The sequence below is a fragment of the Ochotona princeps genome, chromosome 1 (assembly GCF_030435755.1).
Source record: "Ochotona princeps isolate mOchPri1 chromosome 1, mOchPri1.hap1, whole genome shotgun sequence".
Lineage (NCBI taxonomy): Eukaryota > Metazoa > Chordata > Mammalia > Lagomorpha > Ochotonidae > Ochotona > Ochotona princeps.
The window spans coordinates 22,243,765-22,261,177 of NC_080832.1; the positions used below are offsets into that span (position 1 = coordinate 22,243,765).

The following is a 17,413-nucleotide window of genomic DNA, read 5'->3' on the forward strand; positions in this document are numbered from 1 at the left end:
TGGATAAAATATAAGCAAATGGGTATGATTCTATTCCAATGAAACGTCACAGAACATGTGGCCAGACAATTGGTTGCTGGCCCCTATGGTAAAGGATTCCAATCTCAGTGGCATGAATGACAGGAACCAGATACACCCAGGGTAAGTCGCCTCATTTACCTCTGTTTAAAAAATTCTTTCTTATTACAGAACTTTATATTTTCTTAATGACACTGACATAAAATACTGACAATTTTACCATGCAAATCAAAATAGACATTTGGCTCTGTAACAAGTTTGAACAAAAAAAGAATCCTTGTATTTATTTATTTATTTTTACACAACACAAATGCAGGTGACATGGTGAGTCCATCGTTTCTCACACATTTATGAATTGAACAACTGAGAATCTAAAGGCCTGTCCATCCTCTCGCTCAGTGGCAGCTGTGCACTCTATGGATCCGACGCAGCAGCAGAGGAGAACCTCAGCTTAAAGCACCAAGTGTCCAGGCATCCCTATGGACATGCTTTCTCTCCCTAAGACATGCAGCTAGACTGCTGATGCAGCAAATACCAGCTCACCTTAAGCTTCAGTGGATAAGGAAAGACATCTGGGAAACCAACATTATTCTTTTAATGTTATTAGGCCTGGAAGCCACTCTACCTCTTTATCAGATTATTATTCCTTCAATGAATTTTAAACTTTTATGTAGTTATATCTGATGAATAAATTGACTTTTGAACACAATGTTTTTTGGTTAATCTAACAGTTTAGGACATTCATTTGTTTTATATCTTGAAGAAAACAAAAAAATCTCTTATGTAGACTATTCTGGAATCTTTATCCAATTTAGAATATTATAGCAAAGTATTACGATCCGTTTATCCAAACATTATGTATTCTAAAAAAATTCCCTCAGGGTATGTAAATTCAAAAAGCTTATTTCCCATATGTATTTCCTGGAAGGGTGTTTTCACCTTTTGAAACAGGATTCAAAGGGTATTTTGAGGTTCTTGCTAATATCAGCCCTAATATTAACCAGCCATTACTGGATCCACTAAGTAGACAATAAAAACTGGTTGAACTGCAGATGAATGCTTCAAAACGAATCTGACACAATATTCACTGTCAAATTCAAAGCAACTGAAGTCTTTCTTAAAACTGTACTCCAGATAGGCTGAAGAGAGAGAGAGAGAGACTGTTAGTCCCTTATGGTAAAAACGCTTGGATCTGCTGTGCCAGGCTTCATTCTCTGCCCGTCGTCAGGAGCCTGAGGGCTTTCTGCAGGTTCTCCACGGCAGTGCTTACATCTTCATACTGCAAAGCACTGCCTGCGTACTTGCAGTACTTCTGAGCTCTGGCAAAGTCCTCAGGGGTGAGGCGGGTATCGCCTAGAAAAAGAGACGAATTATAATATGTATAGACCTACAGACAGCATTATGTTAGGTAAACGCTTACACTCAAGATTAGAGAAAATACTTAAGGTTCATAAAAACACAGGATTTTTCAATTTCCTACGCATTTTGATATTTTCTCTTTTATATTTTATTACTAATACAAGCATAAGACGTCAAGACATAATAATTTATATGAGTAAGATTTTCCTTCAAGAGCAATAAACTATCTTTTCTATTTCAACAAATTAATAGCAATAAAAAATTACTTGTATGAAAACAAGAGCAGTGGCTTGGGATTTATGCCAGTCACAGACTCTCTTCATGGAATAATACACACAGACTAAATGGTTCAGCCCTTACTTGAGTTGCAATATAAATGCAACCCTTAGGATAAAAAGATGAATAAAAAGGTTTATGTTAAAAGTTACAAGTTATTTAATTTTTATATGCTGAAAATATTTCGCATTTTTGCTCCACTATGTAAGAAAATTTTTAAGGTTTATTAATATTTCAACATTTTATAATACTAAAATATACAATGAAATAAGTAAAACTTCACACAAATTTATGCATGTGCCCAATTAAATAATTTGAATACAAAAAAAGCAACAGTATTTAACTAAATCTCACATACAAATATATTTGAATACATACTTTGAAAGAAAGAGTTGAAAACTAACAATGTTAGTTAGAAATAACCATTTTTTTAAATATTTTTGACAATCTTTACATTGTTAATTAGGGTAAAAAGGTACAAGGGCTATAGGAAAGTGGGTAAGACTATTATTTCCATATTGTTTCCTTCATATATCCGAGGTAAAGGGAATATTGAGGGAGGAGCCCCACCCAGTCTCCCACCCATCCCAGGTCCCCGATGTGGGGCATGCTCTGAGATCCTTGTTCAAGTGGTTTTGATAGTTCACCAGTTCTGAATCGCTGCCAAGCTTGCCAGTCCAGGCATGATGAGGCTGTTGAAGAATCCATTGATTGACATAGTCCATCATAGAGTTTCCATTTGTCCAGTATTTTGCTGCCAACAAACGGAGACTCTAAGGTGGACCATGTCAGCCAATGGACACTCAAAGTGTTCCTTCATCTTTGGATCGGTGAGATCGACAACATTTTAGAACTATAAAACCACCTGGGCAGAACTGTTGGAGTGTACGTGACATCAGGAGCTTGGCTCGATACTGCTGGCCATTTCCCATCCCAGGGAAGTTTTTCCTTCTGGGGCGGCTGGGAGGCTGGGTGCGGCCTTTCTCCTGGTCTCCTGCCTCCCCCCAGATATAGTAAAAAGAAATGGAAAACTTGGAAACAATAATCACACCCACTTTCCCCAGACCTTTGATCCATCCCATCCTGATCAATTATTTAAACATTATCTAAAAAAATTTTTAAAAATAAAAAGACATAAAAATAACAATACCCAGTCTGAAGAAAAAAAATCACAAAATAGTAGGCCAACTTACCCTGGGAAATTGTGTTGAAAAGTGCAGGATCAATGGTTGGAATAGTCTGTGGAGTAGGCTGGATAGTATTACTTGTTACACCTGCAAATCAGAAAACAATACACGGGCATTACGTAGCATACTTCTCAAATATATGCTAGGCAAGAACTTTAAAGAATCAAGAAGGAATTTCATCACTTGTTTTCCCGGATAAAACTTTATAATGTAGAGGCTGCCACACAAGACATGTAGGCTATGCAGTCATATGTTACACGCCTGAGGTTCTACTACCACCCTATCATCATTTCTGTTCAAGGCAGAAGTCGTTCCTAGGCAAGTGGCTTAAATGAGACCCAAGATGGCTGCCCACGTGACCTCAGCTTCTCGAACATCTCATTTCTATGCTAAAAAGCACTACCACTGGTGGTTCATGACAGTTAAAGATCACCACTACAGCCAGCAGAGGGGACAAAAAAGGCAGAAAAAGAAGGAAGTGTCTGAATTTCAAGAATTAAGACTCCATCCTAGAAAAGCTATAAACATTGCCCTCATTTATTAGCAGATTCCTGCCCTGCCCCTCATTCTGCTTCCATGCCTGCAGCCTCCAGCAGCTGACAGGTTGACTTGCCAACTAGATTCCTCATTCTCCACCTGCTGGCTACCGAAGAGTTTGGCTGTTGCTGCTCAGCTTGTTTTGTTACTACATTTTTCACACATGACAAACAACCCAATTTTGAGGTCCTCTGCTCCTGAAAAAGGAGATAGTATTACATGCATATTTTGACCACACATTTCCTACTTTGTGTTTTATTCCTCACAATTGATATTTCAATTTTTTTCTTAATTAAAAGTTAGCAATGTCTGTACAGATAATCTCTCTTTCCACTCTTTAAGTTCTTAGCCAATAAAATTACTTTGGGAAGTGGTAATTTAGCTTATAGAATGAGTTCCATTTTAATTGCACATGAAATTTCAAATTATACAGCCAAAATTTTCCAATTTCTGTGTTTCTTAACTTGAAAGAGACACAGCATGAGACACAGTGAGAGGAAGGAGCATAGGTTCTATGTGCTGTCCAGTGCCCTTATGCTGGTGATGACTTGAGTAGGCCCTAAGCAGGAGCCAGAGCTCCATCCAGATGTCAGGGTGGGTGGCAGGAACTCCTCACCCTGAGCCTTCACCTTTGCTTTTAAGATTGCATATATGTTTAAAGGTTTATCTATTTGTTTGAAAGGCAGTGCGACAAAGAAGGAGAGAGGTGAAGAAAGGAAAGGGAGAAGGAAAAGTAAAGGGGGTGGGACACACACACACCATACACAGATCCAGCCATGTTCATTCACTGGTTCATTGCCTGCAAATGCCTGCAACAACCAAGATAGCCAGGCTTGATGTGAGGAGCCTGGAACTCCATCCAGGTTTATGCAAGCGGCAGGGGCCCATGTACTGAGCCATCATATGTGTAGCCCATGCTTGGGTATTGCAGGCACAAGTAGAAGGCATCAAATGGATGAAGGATTTATGTCTTTATCAAATAAGCTGAACAAATATATATATATATGTATATACATACACACATATACATATATATAAAGTAAAGGTTACCCTCAAAAAGTAGGATTTAGAGCACAGAGAAAATTGGAAAAAAACACATGAGGAATACACAAATAACAATAGTAACATAATAGGAGAATGGGGCTGAATAAAATTTAAATATCAACAACTGAACAGCAAAGATTAACACAAGAATTAAAATACGGTGTATAACGCAGGTTAGTTTTTGATTTATGTATGCGATGAGATACATTTACATTGACAAGATTAGAATTAACACAATCTAATTACACGTGCCATTAAGATCTTTTTCCATAATAATTTTCCATTCCATGTAAAAATGTTTCAAGAGAAATCAACACACTCGTGTACTGTTACTGCCCATGTCAGACGTGTGCATGGCAAAACACAAGGAGCAAACACTTTGCCTTGGACAGTCTACACTTGCCCTCCGCTGGCTTTTCTTCAGGAAGAACTAAAAAGTGTAAATTAGTAAATACTATTCTTTCAGCTATCTTGAGGATTTCCCTTTGATAAAACTGCATCCTGGACCTTTATAAGAGAGAAAGTAAATCATTTTTAAAGTGAGTAAGAGGGGAAACACCTGCTATATTTATAAACGATGAATGTCATTCTGTTTTTTTTTTTCTGTTTCAAATATAATGGAAAAAGAATTTAGGTGCTAACTGAAAAGTCCAACATTCAAAATAAATTTTACAGGGAAATAAAGTTTATTTCATTGAAAAAAGAACAGAAGTGGCAAATAAACTGAGCCAGAGAGATTTGGATGCAAATTCTGCTCTTATGACTTTAGTGAGTATGTTTGCTCTCTTAGGATAATGATTTAATCTATTCAGACTCTCTAAACTACAGACAGTGATATTTAATATTGCTGCAATTGTAAGTGTATAAACTGGTTGCAATAATTGCTGAGATGCCACATGTGTGACCATTTAAAGTTAACAAGATAGTATGTCATCCTACTAAAGTTACAAGGTTCTTTCTTACTTATTCTTCCTTCTGAGGAGTGGGGGGCATAGAAGAAAAAAAAAAGAGACAAAGATAAGCTTATACTTAGTTAACTGAATCAAAATGAACTGCTTATGCCTGAGCATTCCTGAATGGCGCACAGCCTCCTGATAGCTACCATTATGTCATGAGTATGTATGTATTAAACACAGGAAATTATCTATTTTATCATGTTTGTTGTTCAATAAAAAAGCAATTTCATGTGGATCAACTTAATTTTGCCTTTCTACTAAAAGCAATTTCCTCTTTCATACAAATATACATAGATGCAAATATTTCTGTGTAAGTATACATATATACCTATGCAGCTACCTGCCTTAAATAATGTCCCCTGGGTAATCTTTCTGAGAAGTGAGCATCCTTTTCTCCAGATGTGATACCTCATTGAGCCACAGCATGACTTCAAATAGTTATTAACTTGCCATTAAGTGTCTTCTCCTTGGCACATAAATAGAAAAAAAGGGGGAAAAAAATAAAAGGAAAGGAAGCATATTTGCTGAAAACTAATTTTCTGTTAGTCAATTTTTTATAGTTTTTTACAAATTAAAATAATCATGAAACAATTATTTTCATTTAAGAAAGAGGAAAATCTATTCCAAAGGAGTTATCAGTTAAGTTTATGGTTTAGTAATGGATAGAAGTAAAAAATCAATACTACTTGATTAAAAAATATGTTGTATTTTCACTTGACCTTTTTTTTGAGAATGACTGTGTTTGAACTCCCGATTAAAGTTAAACTTTCAAATATAACCAAACAGTATCATCCAAGGCAAACACACTCAATTAGCTAGTTTTGCTTACATTACTCTACATTGGAAATATCAAGCATTTCTAAAGATAATTAAAATCGTACAGGTTTACTTGTAAAGATAACACACATCTCTTCCTTTTCTTTAAATCCATATGTCTGTCATGTTAACAAAACTAACTTGAGGCTTCTTTTATTGTCTGTGACTTCACTGCTACTGAGATTATAAGCTTGAAGGTTCCACTTCTGCACAGGAATGCTGACACGGAGGGCAGAGGCAGGGACCCAAGGGAATGAAGCAAGAAAAAGTCCAACCTTGCTTTTACAGCGGGATTCTGACACATCCCAAAACCTCAGTGCTCTGGAACAACTGAGGGAAGATGAAAGATAAAGAAAAAGAAAACAGAACCCAGATATACTAAAAAAGCACCTACTCTTATTACTCAAATATGAAGTTACCTATAAATTGATACATATAAATACATCTCAAACCTAAAAGGCAACTGACATTAAAATTTCGATTAAAAGAATTAAATATTTTCAGTGGGATCAAATGATTTAAGATTTTTTGCTGCATGAACATTATTAATAAGACACACATACAATAAGTCGTGCAGTTTACAACTGTACAGGGAAGCCCAGAAGCGGTCAGGTTGCAGTGTCCCACCTGTGCTATGAGGCATTTCTGCTGGAGTGTTGGCTGGAGCATGTGCACCTGGAGGAATCTGTATTCCACTATAGTTGCCTGCCGGCACACTGCCTGGGTCAAACGCCGAAGAGGTGGATGGCTGAGGTGGCTGAGTGGGCAGGGAGGCTGCTCCAGCAGCTTCACCTTCTTCACCATCTATTACATAGAAATACCATATATGATAGGTATATATAATATACATCTACACATACGCACACAGTGCCAAGTATTCTTATTGTATACACATAATAGATTTCATATGCAATTCTATTTCATGAATCTAATGAGGTTTTATCTTAATGGTTTCCATTTTTCCATATTAAAAATTTAATTGTTCCTGACATTATGATTACAATTCTTTTAGGTTTCCACTTTTTAATTACATAAATTCTTTGCAAGCAGAATTATTTTTCTTTAAATAACAACTCTATTTTATGACTGCTGCCTTTTAGTCAATAGTTACTTTGTACTTGCTATTAAATTATTATGAATGTGTGTTCAAAGTATAGTGGACAAAAGTAGAAGAATGTAATTTCACATTAAGATAACTCTTGGTATGTTCTGAAAAACACATTTTTAAAATACATCATATTATTAGGTAAATTTGAAAACCACTTTAAGAAAATTAAATTTTGATCATACATTTAATATTATATATAAGCTATTTGGAATTCATAGCGATTTAAAAATGAAGAAAAATCAAATTTGGGATATAGATTTTACTGGCTCCCATTCATTTCAACATACCATTTTCTGGTGATTATAACATTACATATTCTATGCATGTAACTGTAAATAAAAACAAGGTTACATATTCTTAAAGATGGTTATTTTGCTAGGAAATCTTGTGGACACATTTATACTCATTTTAATTTAAATAATTTTCCCCTCTGTTGGAGAATTTTAGAACTGTGAAAAAGAAGAGATTTGTTTCTTTCCAGCATAGCAAGAAGGTGGTCATTTCCAAATTACAAAAATAGCACAGAGCAGAAATCAACTCCGCCATACCTTAACTGAGAAGTTTGGCCACAAAACTGAGAAACTGTGTAAGGTACCCAGCATATAATATTTTCTGGAAGCCAAAGAAAAGGCATATTTTGTTACTGTGAAGTGTGGTGCTGCTATAATAAATTCCCAAAAATGTGGAAGTGGTTTTAAGACTGGGTAGAGGCTCAAGCATATGCTCAAAATCCAACTGTTCGAGGTGATTTTGGTGAGGTCTTACATTAGGGGGTACATCACTGGAAACTAGGGAAAAGATGACTTTGTATCCATATGCTGGCGAAGATTTTGCCTGAATTACATTCTAGTGCTGTGTGGAAATCTGAGATAAAACTGGTCATGTTTTTTAAAAAATATGTATTTATTTGTGAAAGCCCAGATTCAGGGAGAGACAGAGAGATCTTCCATCTGCTGGTTCACTCCCCAGATGGTGGCAATGGCCAGGACTGAGCCAGGGCGAAACCAAGAGGTAAGATCATCTTCCAGGTTTTCCATTTGAGTAGCAGAAAACCAAGCATTTGGTCCATCCCACATTGCTTTTCCCAAGCATGAGCACACTGCTGGGTCAGAAGTGGAACAGCGGGAATGGACTGGTGCCCATATGGGATGCCAGCACTGGAGGCACCAGCTTTATTTCTTATGCCACAATTCATGCCCCCAAACTGTGTCTTTTAGTAGAGATTCAGCAAAATACTGAAGGGACAGCTTAGTCATTATTGCTTATAGTAAAATGGAAGAAAAGTGAAGACGGGATTACTAGATAAAAGGTGTCAGAACTTGAATATCTGAAAAATGGTTAGTCCATTCGTATTGGCAAAAATCAAAAAGTCTGAAGAAAACACTAATGATGTAACTGAACAACAATATAATAGATATGATGGGTGAGATTCAAAGATTTAGTCATCTCAGCAAGAGCCAGAAATTTATATGGGAATACACAGCAGCAAAAATACTGCAGGGACTCCAGTGGACAGAAAACAAACAATAGTAGTATCACCACCCCAGTGAGTCCAGAGAGTAGAGCACTGACTCAGAGAATTATTTTCAAAACTTCACCGCTAATGAAACTTGCCCTGCTTGGAATGTGTCATGCTTTTTTTTTCCTTTCTGATTTTTCTCTTTCAAAACGGGAATGTCGACCCAGCCTATCCCTACTGAGCAACTGTGATTCTGTATTTCAGCAGCACATAATGCTCTGCACTCACAGGTTCACAGCTGGAGGGCAATTTGCCTCAGACTGAATGGTACCCACAATTCTTATCACTTACTCGAGGAAGCTATTTTGAGGCTGTTTACAGATTTGATCTTTAGACTTTAGAATTGATGTGGGAATGAACACTTCTGGGATTAACAAACTGGAGACAATGCCTTTTGTAGGAAATAAAGATATGAATTTTGGAGGGTTAAGTATGGAATAATATAGTCTGAAACACACTCCTCCAAAAATTCACAGGTCATCTAATTGTAACGTTATTACAAAAGAAGTTATTTAGAAAATAACTAAATTTAAGTCGTTTAATAAGGATAAACTGAGCTGAGTAAAATGACTGCCTCTAAGGAGAGGAAGGTAGAGGATTTGTTTCACCATTTGAGTTTAGAAATACATGAATTAAAAAGACATACAAAAGAAACATAGTGTTCTTTGTGGCTTGAAAATGCTTTATAAATTACATATTGATTGTGATGGTAGGTAGGAATGAAATATGACTGACTCCAGGAAGTATCAGGCCCTGTTCTGAAATGGACAGACTTTTCAGCAGTTTGGTTTTGATACCTCACTGTCTTACGTTTAAATTTTACCCTTCTCTTAGATTTTAGATCTGACGAAAACAAATTATACTGTTCCCTCTAATATTTTTGAGTAATGATCTACTGAATACTGATGATAGTACTAAGTCATTTCCCTTGGAACAAATACATACCATTATCTTCGTCAATTCCAACAGGGCCTGCTTGAGGTGTCTCCCCATTCTTCAAACAGTTATGGATATATGTGGCCTTCCACCTTGCATATTTTCTGTGTTTCACATTCTAAAAAGGAATACCCTCACATCAACATTAGGTATTACAAAAGAAGTGAAAACCAAGTATTTTAGATGACCAATATTCATATTTAAAAAGTTTCCCATTCTATTATGGCATCTACACACTTCTTAAGGCTTGAGGGGCTTCATGAAAAGACATTTTACTGAAGAAACAATTCTTTCCTTTATGTTTTCATATGAAAGTTTGGCAACAGAAGTAAGACAGTATTCATTCAGTAAAAATGACAATTCATCCCTAGTTGTCTTCCCTGTGGAAGAACTAAATTTAGTGGAATTGTAAAAACAACATACAGAAGATGGTAATAAGATATTGAGTTATTTTCACCAACAATGAAAAAGAAACTACGCTGTACAGTTCTAGAAAAACAAAAAGAGGAAATAATTAGTGGTAAAAACAAACAATAGATGGCAGCCAGACAAACCTGATTTTATAGGTATTTAGCAGGTCTGGATTCCACTTACTCATTTTTTAGAAAGGAGAAAATAATATCACATTGGGCTGTTACTAGCAGAATTGAAAATGTTAAAGAACTTGCTAGCTGACTCTTCTTCTATGCATTGACTTATGATACATGCTGTAAAATGAGACCAAAATTAATCTAAAAATAAGAGTAAATTTTCTTGGAGTTTTGGATGAGCCCGTAACTATTAGTTCATATTTTCCATTAATCTTCATAATCATCATCTAGATATCACCTGGGAGCATGCCCGCAATGCATAATATTCATATCTATCTTAGATCTACTGAGCAAGAGTCTGCTAGAGTAACGATTTCTAGGTGATTATTCTGAACAATGGCATTTGAGAAAACAGTTTTACTATGTTGAAAGCACCTGTATTGGAATTGGAGCAGCTTTCTGCAAAGATTCACAAGTGGTCATTCATTCTAAATATATATCACAGCACACAGACAGTTGAGTACTCTTTTAATGTGAATGCAGACACCAGTACAGACAACTTCTACATAGAAGTCTTTAAAAAGCAACACCCAAATTACTAATTTTGCCTCCCATGTCATTTTCCTATTCTTATCAAACATTTCCTTTAAAGTCAGAGGCTTGACAGAGTTCATGGGTAAAAATGAGTACTTTTTTAAAGGCATTTTTAATTTATGTACTTGAAAGGTAGAGAGACAGGGGAAGGAAGGGCAAGATATTGAGATCTTCCACCTACTGGTTTACTCCCTAAAAGACCACAACAGCTGAGAGCGGACCACACCAAAGCCAGGAGCCAGAAACTCCATACTCGGATCATGTCTGGGTGGGAAATATATCTAGGTCTAATAGCTGTGCGGTGGGGACTCAATGACTTGAGTCATTACTTAAGCTGCTCCTTGGGTGTTCACTATTAGGAAGCTGTAATTGGGAATGGAGCTGGAGTTAATTCCATGCAATATAATGGAAGGAGGCTGTGCCTCAACTGACAGCTTAACTGACAGACCAAATGCCTGTCCTTTAACCAGAACCTTCTGAGTCATGCTTGTACTCAATTTTAAAAACTCGCTCTACACATTGATGCATCCTTTTCCCAAGTTCAACTATACCCTGTGCTGCTTTCCAACCAAGCTTCTGAAAGGACGTGGTCACATACAAAGTCTTAAGCTCTTTATAATTTAGTTCACTTGTGGGTGGAGTCCAGTTTATTTCTAGTCTGTTTATTTAATATTATTATATCACAAAAAAGGCTAGAGAATTTGAATATATCTGTATTTTCTAATGGGAAAAAAAGCCAACATTTCCTAGTCTGTACCACTCTTGTCAGTTCAACTGAGAAAATGCCAAGCTCAGAGTTAACTGAGGAATACATGAGAAAATGGGGGATACAGAAGTCAAAACATTTGTTATAAAACTTCTAACCAACAACAAGAAGCACGTAAAGCAGGCAGTCAAGGAATTTAATATGTCACACTGGAAATGAATCAAATGAAAGCTGATATATCAGAAATGAAGAATACAGTGGAGCAAATTAAAAGTACAGTGCAGAGTCTCCAAAATAGAATGAAGGAGGCAGGAGAAAGAATTTCAGAATTGGAAGATATTTCCTGTCACCAGGGAAAAACAAACAAAAAGCTGGAAGCAGAGCTGGATCAGGCTAAGAAAGTATTCAAGAATATAAGAGTTATGGGAGTTGCAGAAGGTGCAGAAAAGAGAAGCTGGGTTTACAAATGTAGTTAATGAAATAATAAGGGAAAATTTCCCTAATGTAAAGAAAGAATTGGGCAACAACATGTAGGAGGGGTCCAGAACTCCCAACAGGGTTGACCAAAAGCGATCTTCACCAAGACACATGATAATCAAGCTCTCTTCAATTGAACCTAAGGAAAAGATCCTTAAATGTGCACGTGAAAAAAATCAACTGACATATAAAGGAATGCCAATTAAACTCACAGGAGACATCTCACAGGAAACTTTACAGGCCAGAAGAGAATGGAGCAACATATTTAGAAAAGCAAACAATTGTCGGCTCAGGATAATGTACCCAACAAAATCTCCTTTGTCTTTGAAAATGAAATAAAATTCTTTCACAGTAAAGAAAAGTTAAAAGAATATGCCTCTTCTAAACCTGCCCTACAAAGGATACTTAAAGATGTTCTCTTGACAGATGGAAGGAGTGGCACCCACCAAAACCAAGGGTCAGATACGAGGAACATCCCAGTAGAATAACAGCACAAGACTGAATCAACGAACAGCCCATTGCTAAAATGACAGAACCAAATTATCATACATTCATGTTAACCCTAAATGTAAACGGCTTAAACTCATCAGTTGTCATGGATTGGTGGAGGGGATTCAAGGACAAAATCCATCGAATTGTTGCCTGCAGCAGACACATGTCACTGGTGAGGATCAGCAGAAACTATAACTGTTTTTGATGTTTTTTGTTGGTTTCGTCTCTTCAAAACACTTTCTTCTGATTAAATTCTTCAATGACTTATGGATCATACAGTAGCATCATTTTTTTAGGAAGGTGCTTGATTTTCTTTTTTGTTTCTTAAGCAACATTGATTATTCAGTGGCATGTTCTTTAGCTTCATGGTGCTGTTAATTTCTTTTTTTTTTCTTCCTGTTGTTGATTTGGTTTTGTGGCTTTTCTTTTGGGGGGATGTATAGTGGCTGTGTAATGGAGACTATCATATCCAGATGTGAGGATACAATGCATTTGCATCTCTGCTTCCAGACAAAGATGGACTCCCACTGAAACCGTTTACTGTGTCTTGACAGTGGGATGCTGGACTCTGCCATTGTCCATGCCCGCAATGATGGACATATGACCGTATATTAAGAACTATGCTGTGGGAGTGATATGGGGGAAAACTCGGTGAGGGAGGAGGGAGTTGGGGAGGGGATGGGCAAAATTTCAGGGCCTATGGAACTTTATCATATAATGATAATAATAAAAAGATGTCAAATTAAAAAAGCTAAAAAAGAAAATATCATGAGTTGACCTTCATCTGAAATATGCTGAAATATGGCCATGCTCTGAAATATCTCCCAAATCCATCTTACTTCTATTCTTGTCCTGCCCCTACCATTTTCCCTATATAGTACTCCTAACTGCTGTTTCTAAAACACAAATCCACTCAAGTCAATCTTTGCCTGGTTTCTTGATGTACTTAGAAAACAATACAAACTCTAACGTTTTTCTTGACTGTTCAATATCCACTTACTGTCTATATCCCAGTCACCTCTGCCTTCCTCCTTTTCCCTCAATAAGTAAACTGACCACTACTCACTATGTGAAGTACCAGGGGTAAAAGAAGCAAACAAGTCAGACATGATGAGCATTACAGTTCAATGTGACAAAAAGGCAGTAAGTACCCTCCCTAAAATGATCCTGTTTAAGTCCCATAATCTTTCTTTGTTTTTAATCTCTTAGAGTTTATTATTTTACCATTATGAGATGGCAACATGTCCTGCTAAAAGTAAGATGACTTACTCTGGGTCACACTACCTTAGAGGTAAAGTCACCAAATTCAGGACTTTACCACACTACAATTTTCAATCCAGAGGAAATATGTATGATAATGGAAACTGGACTTGAAAAGATCAGTTACATAATGTGTATTAACAAAATATATATTTAGTAGATATACAGGGTCATTTTGAAAATAAGTGAATAAATAGCTTAGGAAGTTTTAAATTGCCTTCTTTGGTGATCTTTAAAAAATAAGCCAAATACTCCTTGATTTGAAATAATTTAATCCTAAAGACATAACGGTAAAATATTTATTCAAGCACATTAAAAAAAGTCCCCGTTGGAGATAAACCAGTGAAGTATTTTTCACTGTACCGTTTCTATGACACCCTTATTTCTGCAAGCATGTGCATATATTTATAACAAACATAATTTCTGGTAGTTGTCACTTAAAACTAACTCATGTTTTAATATGTTTTAGACTAAAGAAACATGTTTTAAGTGGAAAATTTTAAGATGTCAATATTTTTGAAATCTGCTAAATTCCTTCTGGCTGACTGGACATCCTTTTTGGGAAACAGGAATTATAAGGAGAACTTTCACTTTTGTGCCTGGCCTCTAAGTTCCTGTTTTGTAACAGGTCTTGACGAAAATCACTGACACCTGCAAGTTTCAGCAAGTGGAGTCAGCAGTGGAGTACAGGACCTTTCCTTGACATTGATTTTTACTTGGTACACTGATGAATGACAGCAATGATAGGCTATAACAGGCATTTTCAACATCAGTGTATATAAGAATCACATGAGAGCATAATAAAAATTATTTCTGACTGAAATGAGGGAAACTCTCATTTAAATCATTCTCCATTAGCAAACCAAAAAAGTTACCTTAAAAGGAATTTTTATATAAAGTGAACAAATTTCACGTATGTGAGAACAGAGTCAGGGCGCAGAGATAACTTCTTAGCCTGCGCTCCCTCTGCCTGTGCTCCCCAATGACTTCCTTCCTTCTAACTTCATTTTTTTTTCCAATTTTTATAATGGCATATTATTAGTTCATGTCACAATTACAGACTTAATACTCCATTAGGTAAAAAAAATTCAACAACTAAGAATCAGAAAACAAACAAAAAACAAAACCTCTGTTGCACCTCAAGAGTATAGACAAAGGGTGCAAACAATAATCAAATTTCAAAATGTCAATTGTGCTCATATAGGCTGCATTCACATTGCTTCCTAAGCATGTTTTACATTAGCTATCGTAATTTCTGCCTGTTCAATTTTCTGTTAAACTCACCCTGCTCTAGATTTTATCCTCATTACTCATTGCAAATACTTGAGTCCATCACTTCTACACTGGGAAATCTAATGCTTAAACCTTACTTTCCTCAATAATTCCCATCAGCATGCAGTGGTGATCGCTAGGATTCCTGCTTACTGAGGTCTACTGGCTAGCCTTTCAGCTCCTCACGCTCCTTCAAGGGTTTACACTGGCTTTTCCATGGCTCATGGCCTGGACTTCCACTTCAGTTAAGACTCCTTATCTTCTCTTTCTGCATTTTACCATCATCATCATGCTGTCAACTACAAAATTTCTTTCCTGACTTTAGGACTTATACTGAACTCAACATTTATTTCTTGTGCTTGATATAGCCAATAGCCTGCTTAACTTCAAGCCACCTACTGATCTCCCTGCACCTGACAATGAAAGACAACTCCATTTTAAAATGGATGTTCAACCTCAAACTCCTAGAGTCCTATATTACTCTCATATTCTAACAGCTAATCTCTTGGATTCTACATTCAAAGTACATTTGCAGTCCATTTTTTCCATTGTTCCTCCAGTGCAAATGCTGGTTTCAGCCAACATTATTCTTCACCCTGATTATTTAATAATGAATGCACTAAAGAAGCTCCTTTTCCCCCCACTTTTATCCATTTTAGTGAAGGGAATATTTTAAAAGCACAAGTCAAATCTTACCAATTCTGTTCATACTCATTTCCTATCAATCTCTTTCCCTCTTCCGTTTCAGGTACAAAGTCTGTTTTTTCTTGAACCAGAAAGGGCAGCAGATTATGATCTCAAAACTTTGTACTTTGGGGCCCAGCGCTGTAACACAGCATGTAAAACTGCTGTGATACTGACTTCCCAAAGAGGTGCTGGTTGGGTCCTGGCTGCAGCAATTCCAATCCAGCTTCCTGTTAGAGGCTCAGAAAAGCCAGTGTTTGGGCTCCTGCCCTCTATGCAGGAGACCTGGATGGAGATTCTGGCAGCTCGATTTGGCTTGGCTCAGCCTGGGCCACTGGGGAGTGAATCAGTGCGTGGAAGGTTTCTTTCCATCTTTCCCTGTAATTCTCACTTCCAAATAAATAAATAAATTGTTAGAAATAAGCTTAAAAAGTTGTACTTTACCTTATCTGACTGAAACCTTTGTTGGTTTCAGTATTATATCTTCTTCAAGTTTTTGCTAAAGTTGCCTTCTTAGTTGAGTTCTAAATAAGTTCAGTACCTTAGTAAAAGGTTGATTTTTATTCCTGACCAGAATTTCTACATGAAATTTTATTATTTAAACAGTACAGGCTTTGCATATTATCTGTTTCCACCACAAGAAAGTGACTCCCAAGTAGACAGAGGTTCCATCCATTGTTATACTGATAGCGCCTGCAACAGACCCTGGCACACAGTTCTGAACAAAAACATTTTAGCACAAAAATAAACAGATATTTGATTCCAGAATCCACACTTTTAACAAGTAACTCAAGTCAGTCTGGAAGCTGGTTGTCTTGTACCACATGATGAAAAACATTGAGCTGAAGTAAAAACACCTTTTACTAATGAAAGAATGTATATATTACACTTGATACCACAGTTTGCTTAGGCTTACAGGGAGGGTCAACGGACAGCATTAAGGCTGTATGGGAAACTCCTTACATCACACGTCATAAGCATACTTGTGGGTTAATAATGTAGTTCATTTATAACATTTTCCAGGTAGTCAGTGATATAAAGGTGAAAAATTTCCAGCTGGATGTTAAATTCATAGATATCTTAATTTCTCAATTCTGTTAAGCATGTTATGCAGAGTTCCATACAACTTCCAGAAACACTGGGAAGAAACATTATAGGAAATGTATGAAAAACAAATATTTTAGAAAATTATTATAATGACTCAGATATTTAAGAATTTATAATCAGAGAATATACATATTTCCTGAGACATTCTATATTTCATATTTTTCAATATTCAATATTTAACATTTTTTTGCAGCAAGCAGAATTTTCTGGAAACTAGTTTTAAAAGGAAAGTAAAAACTGTACCCCAAATTTTAATTATAATTTTGTATGTAAATTCTTAGTTTTAACTTCTCTATTTTTATCATGATAGTGGAATGCAGGCTGCAATTAACCAAAGATTCCCAAAGTACAAGCACTTACTATTTGACAGCTAATGTTCTATCGGGTCCCAGGAGCAACAATTCTGTGGTGGTGGACATCTGGGTTGTGTCCAGCTTTGGGTTATGAACGAACGCTCTTTAACAAGTAGGTTTTTTTTTTTTTTTTACATGTTTTCATTTCTTTTGGATAAATACCAGAAATAATTGCTTGTAAG

The 17,413-nt window shown here is 36.4% G+C and overlaps 1 protein-coding gene across 1 annotated transcript in view; it reads right to left on the reverse strand.

Moving 5' to 3' along the window:
• Nucleotides 1-272: 272 nt before the first annotated feature.
• Nucleotides 273-17,413, reverse strand: part of VTA1 (vesicle trafficking 1) — a 49,347-nt gene continuing 32,206 nt past the window's right edge. Inside the window, exons 5-8 of the mRNA XM_004587281.3 lie at nucleotides 9,766-9,874; nucleotides 6,821-6,997; nucleotides 2,847-2,927; nucleotides 273-1,371 (exon numbers count right to left, since the gene is read on the reverse strand). Of these exons, the coding sequence (XP_004587338.1) occupies nucleotides 1,226-1,371; nucleotides 2,847-2,927; nucleotides 6,821-6,997; nucleotides 9,766-9,874 (513 nt within the window). The 3' untranslated portion in view covers nucleotides 273-1,225. The remainder of the gene's footprint in view (nucleotides 1,372-2,846; nucleotides 2,928-6,820; nucleotides 6,998-9,765; nucleotides 9,875-17,413) is intronic.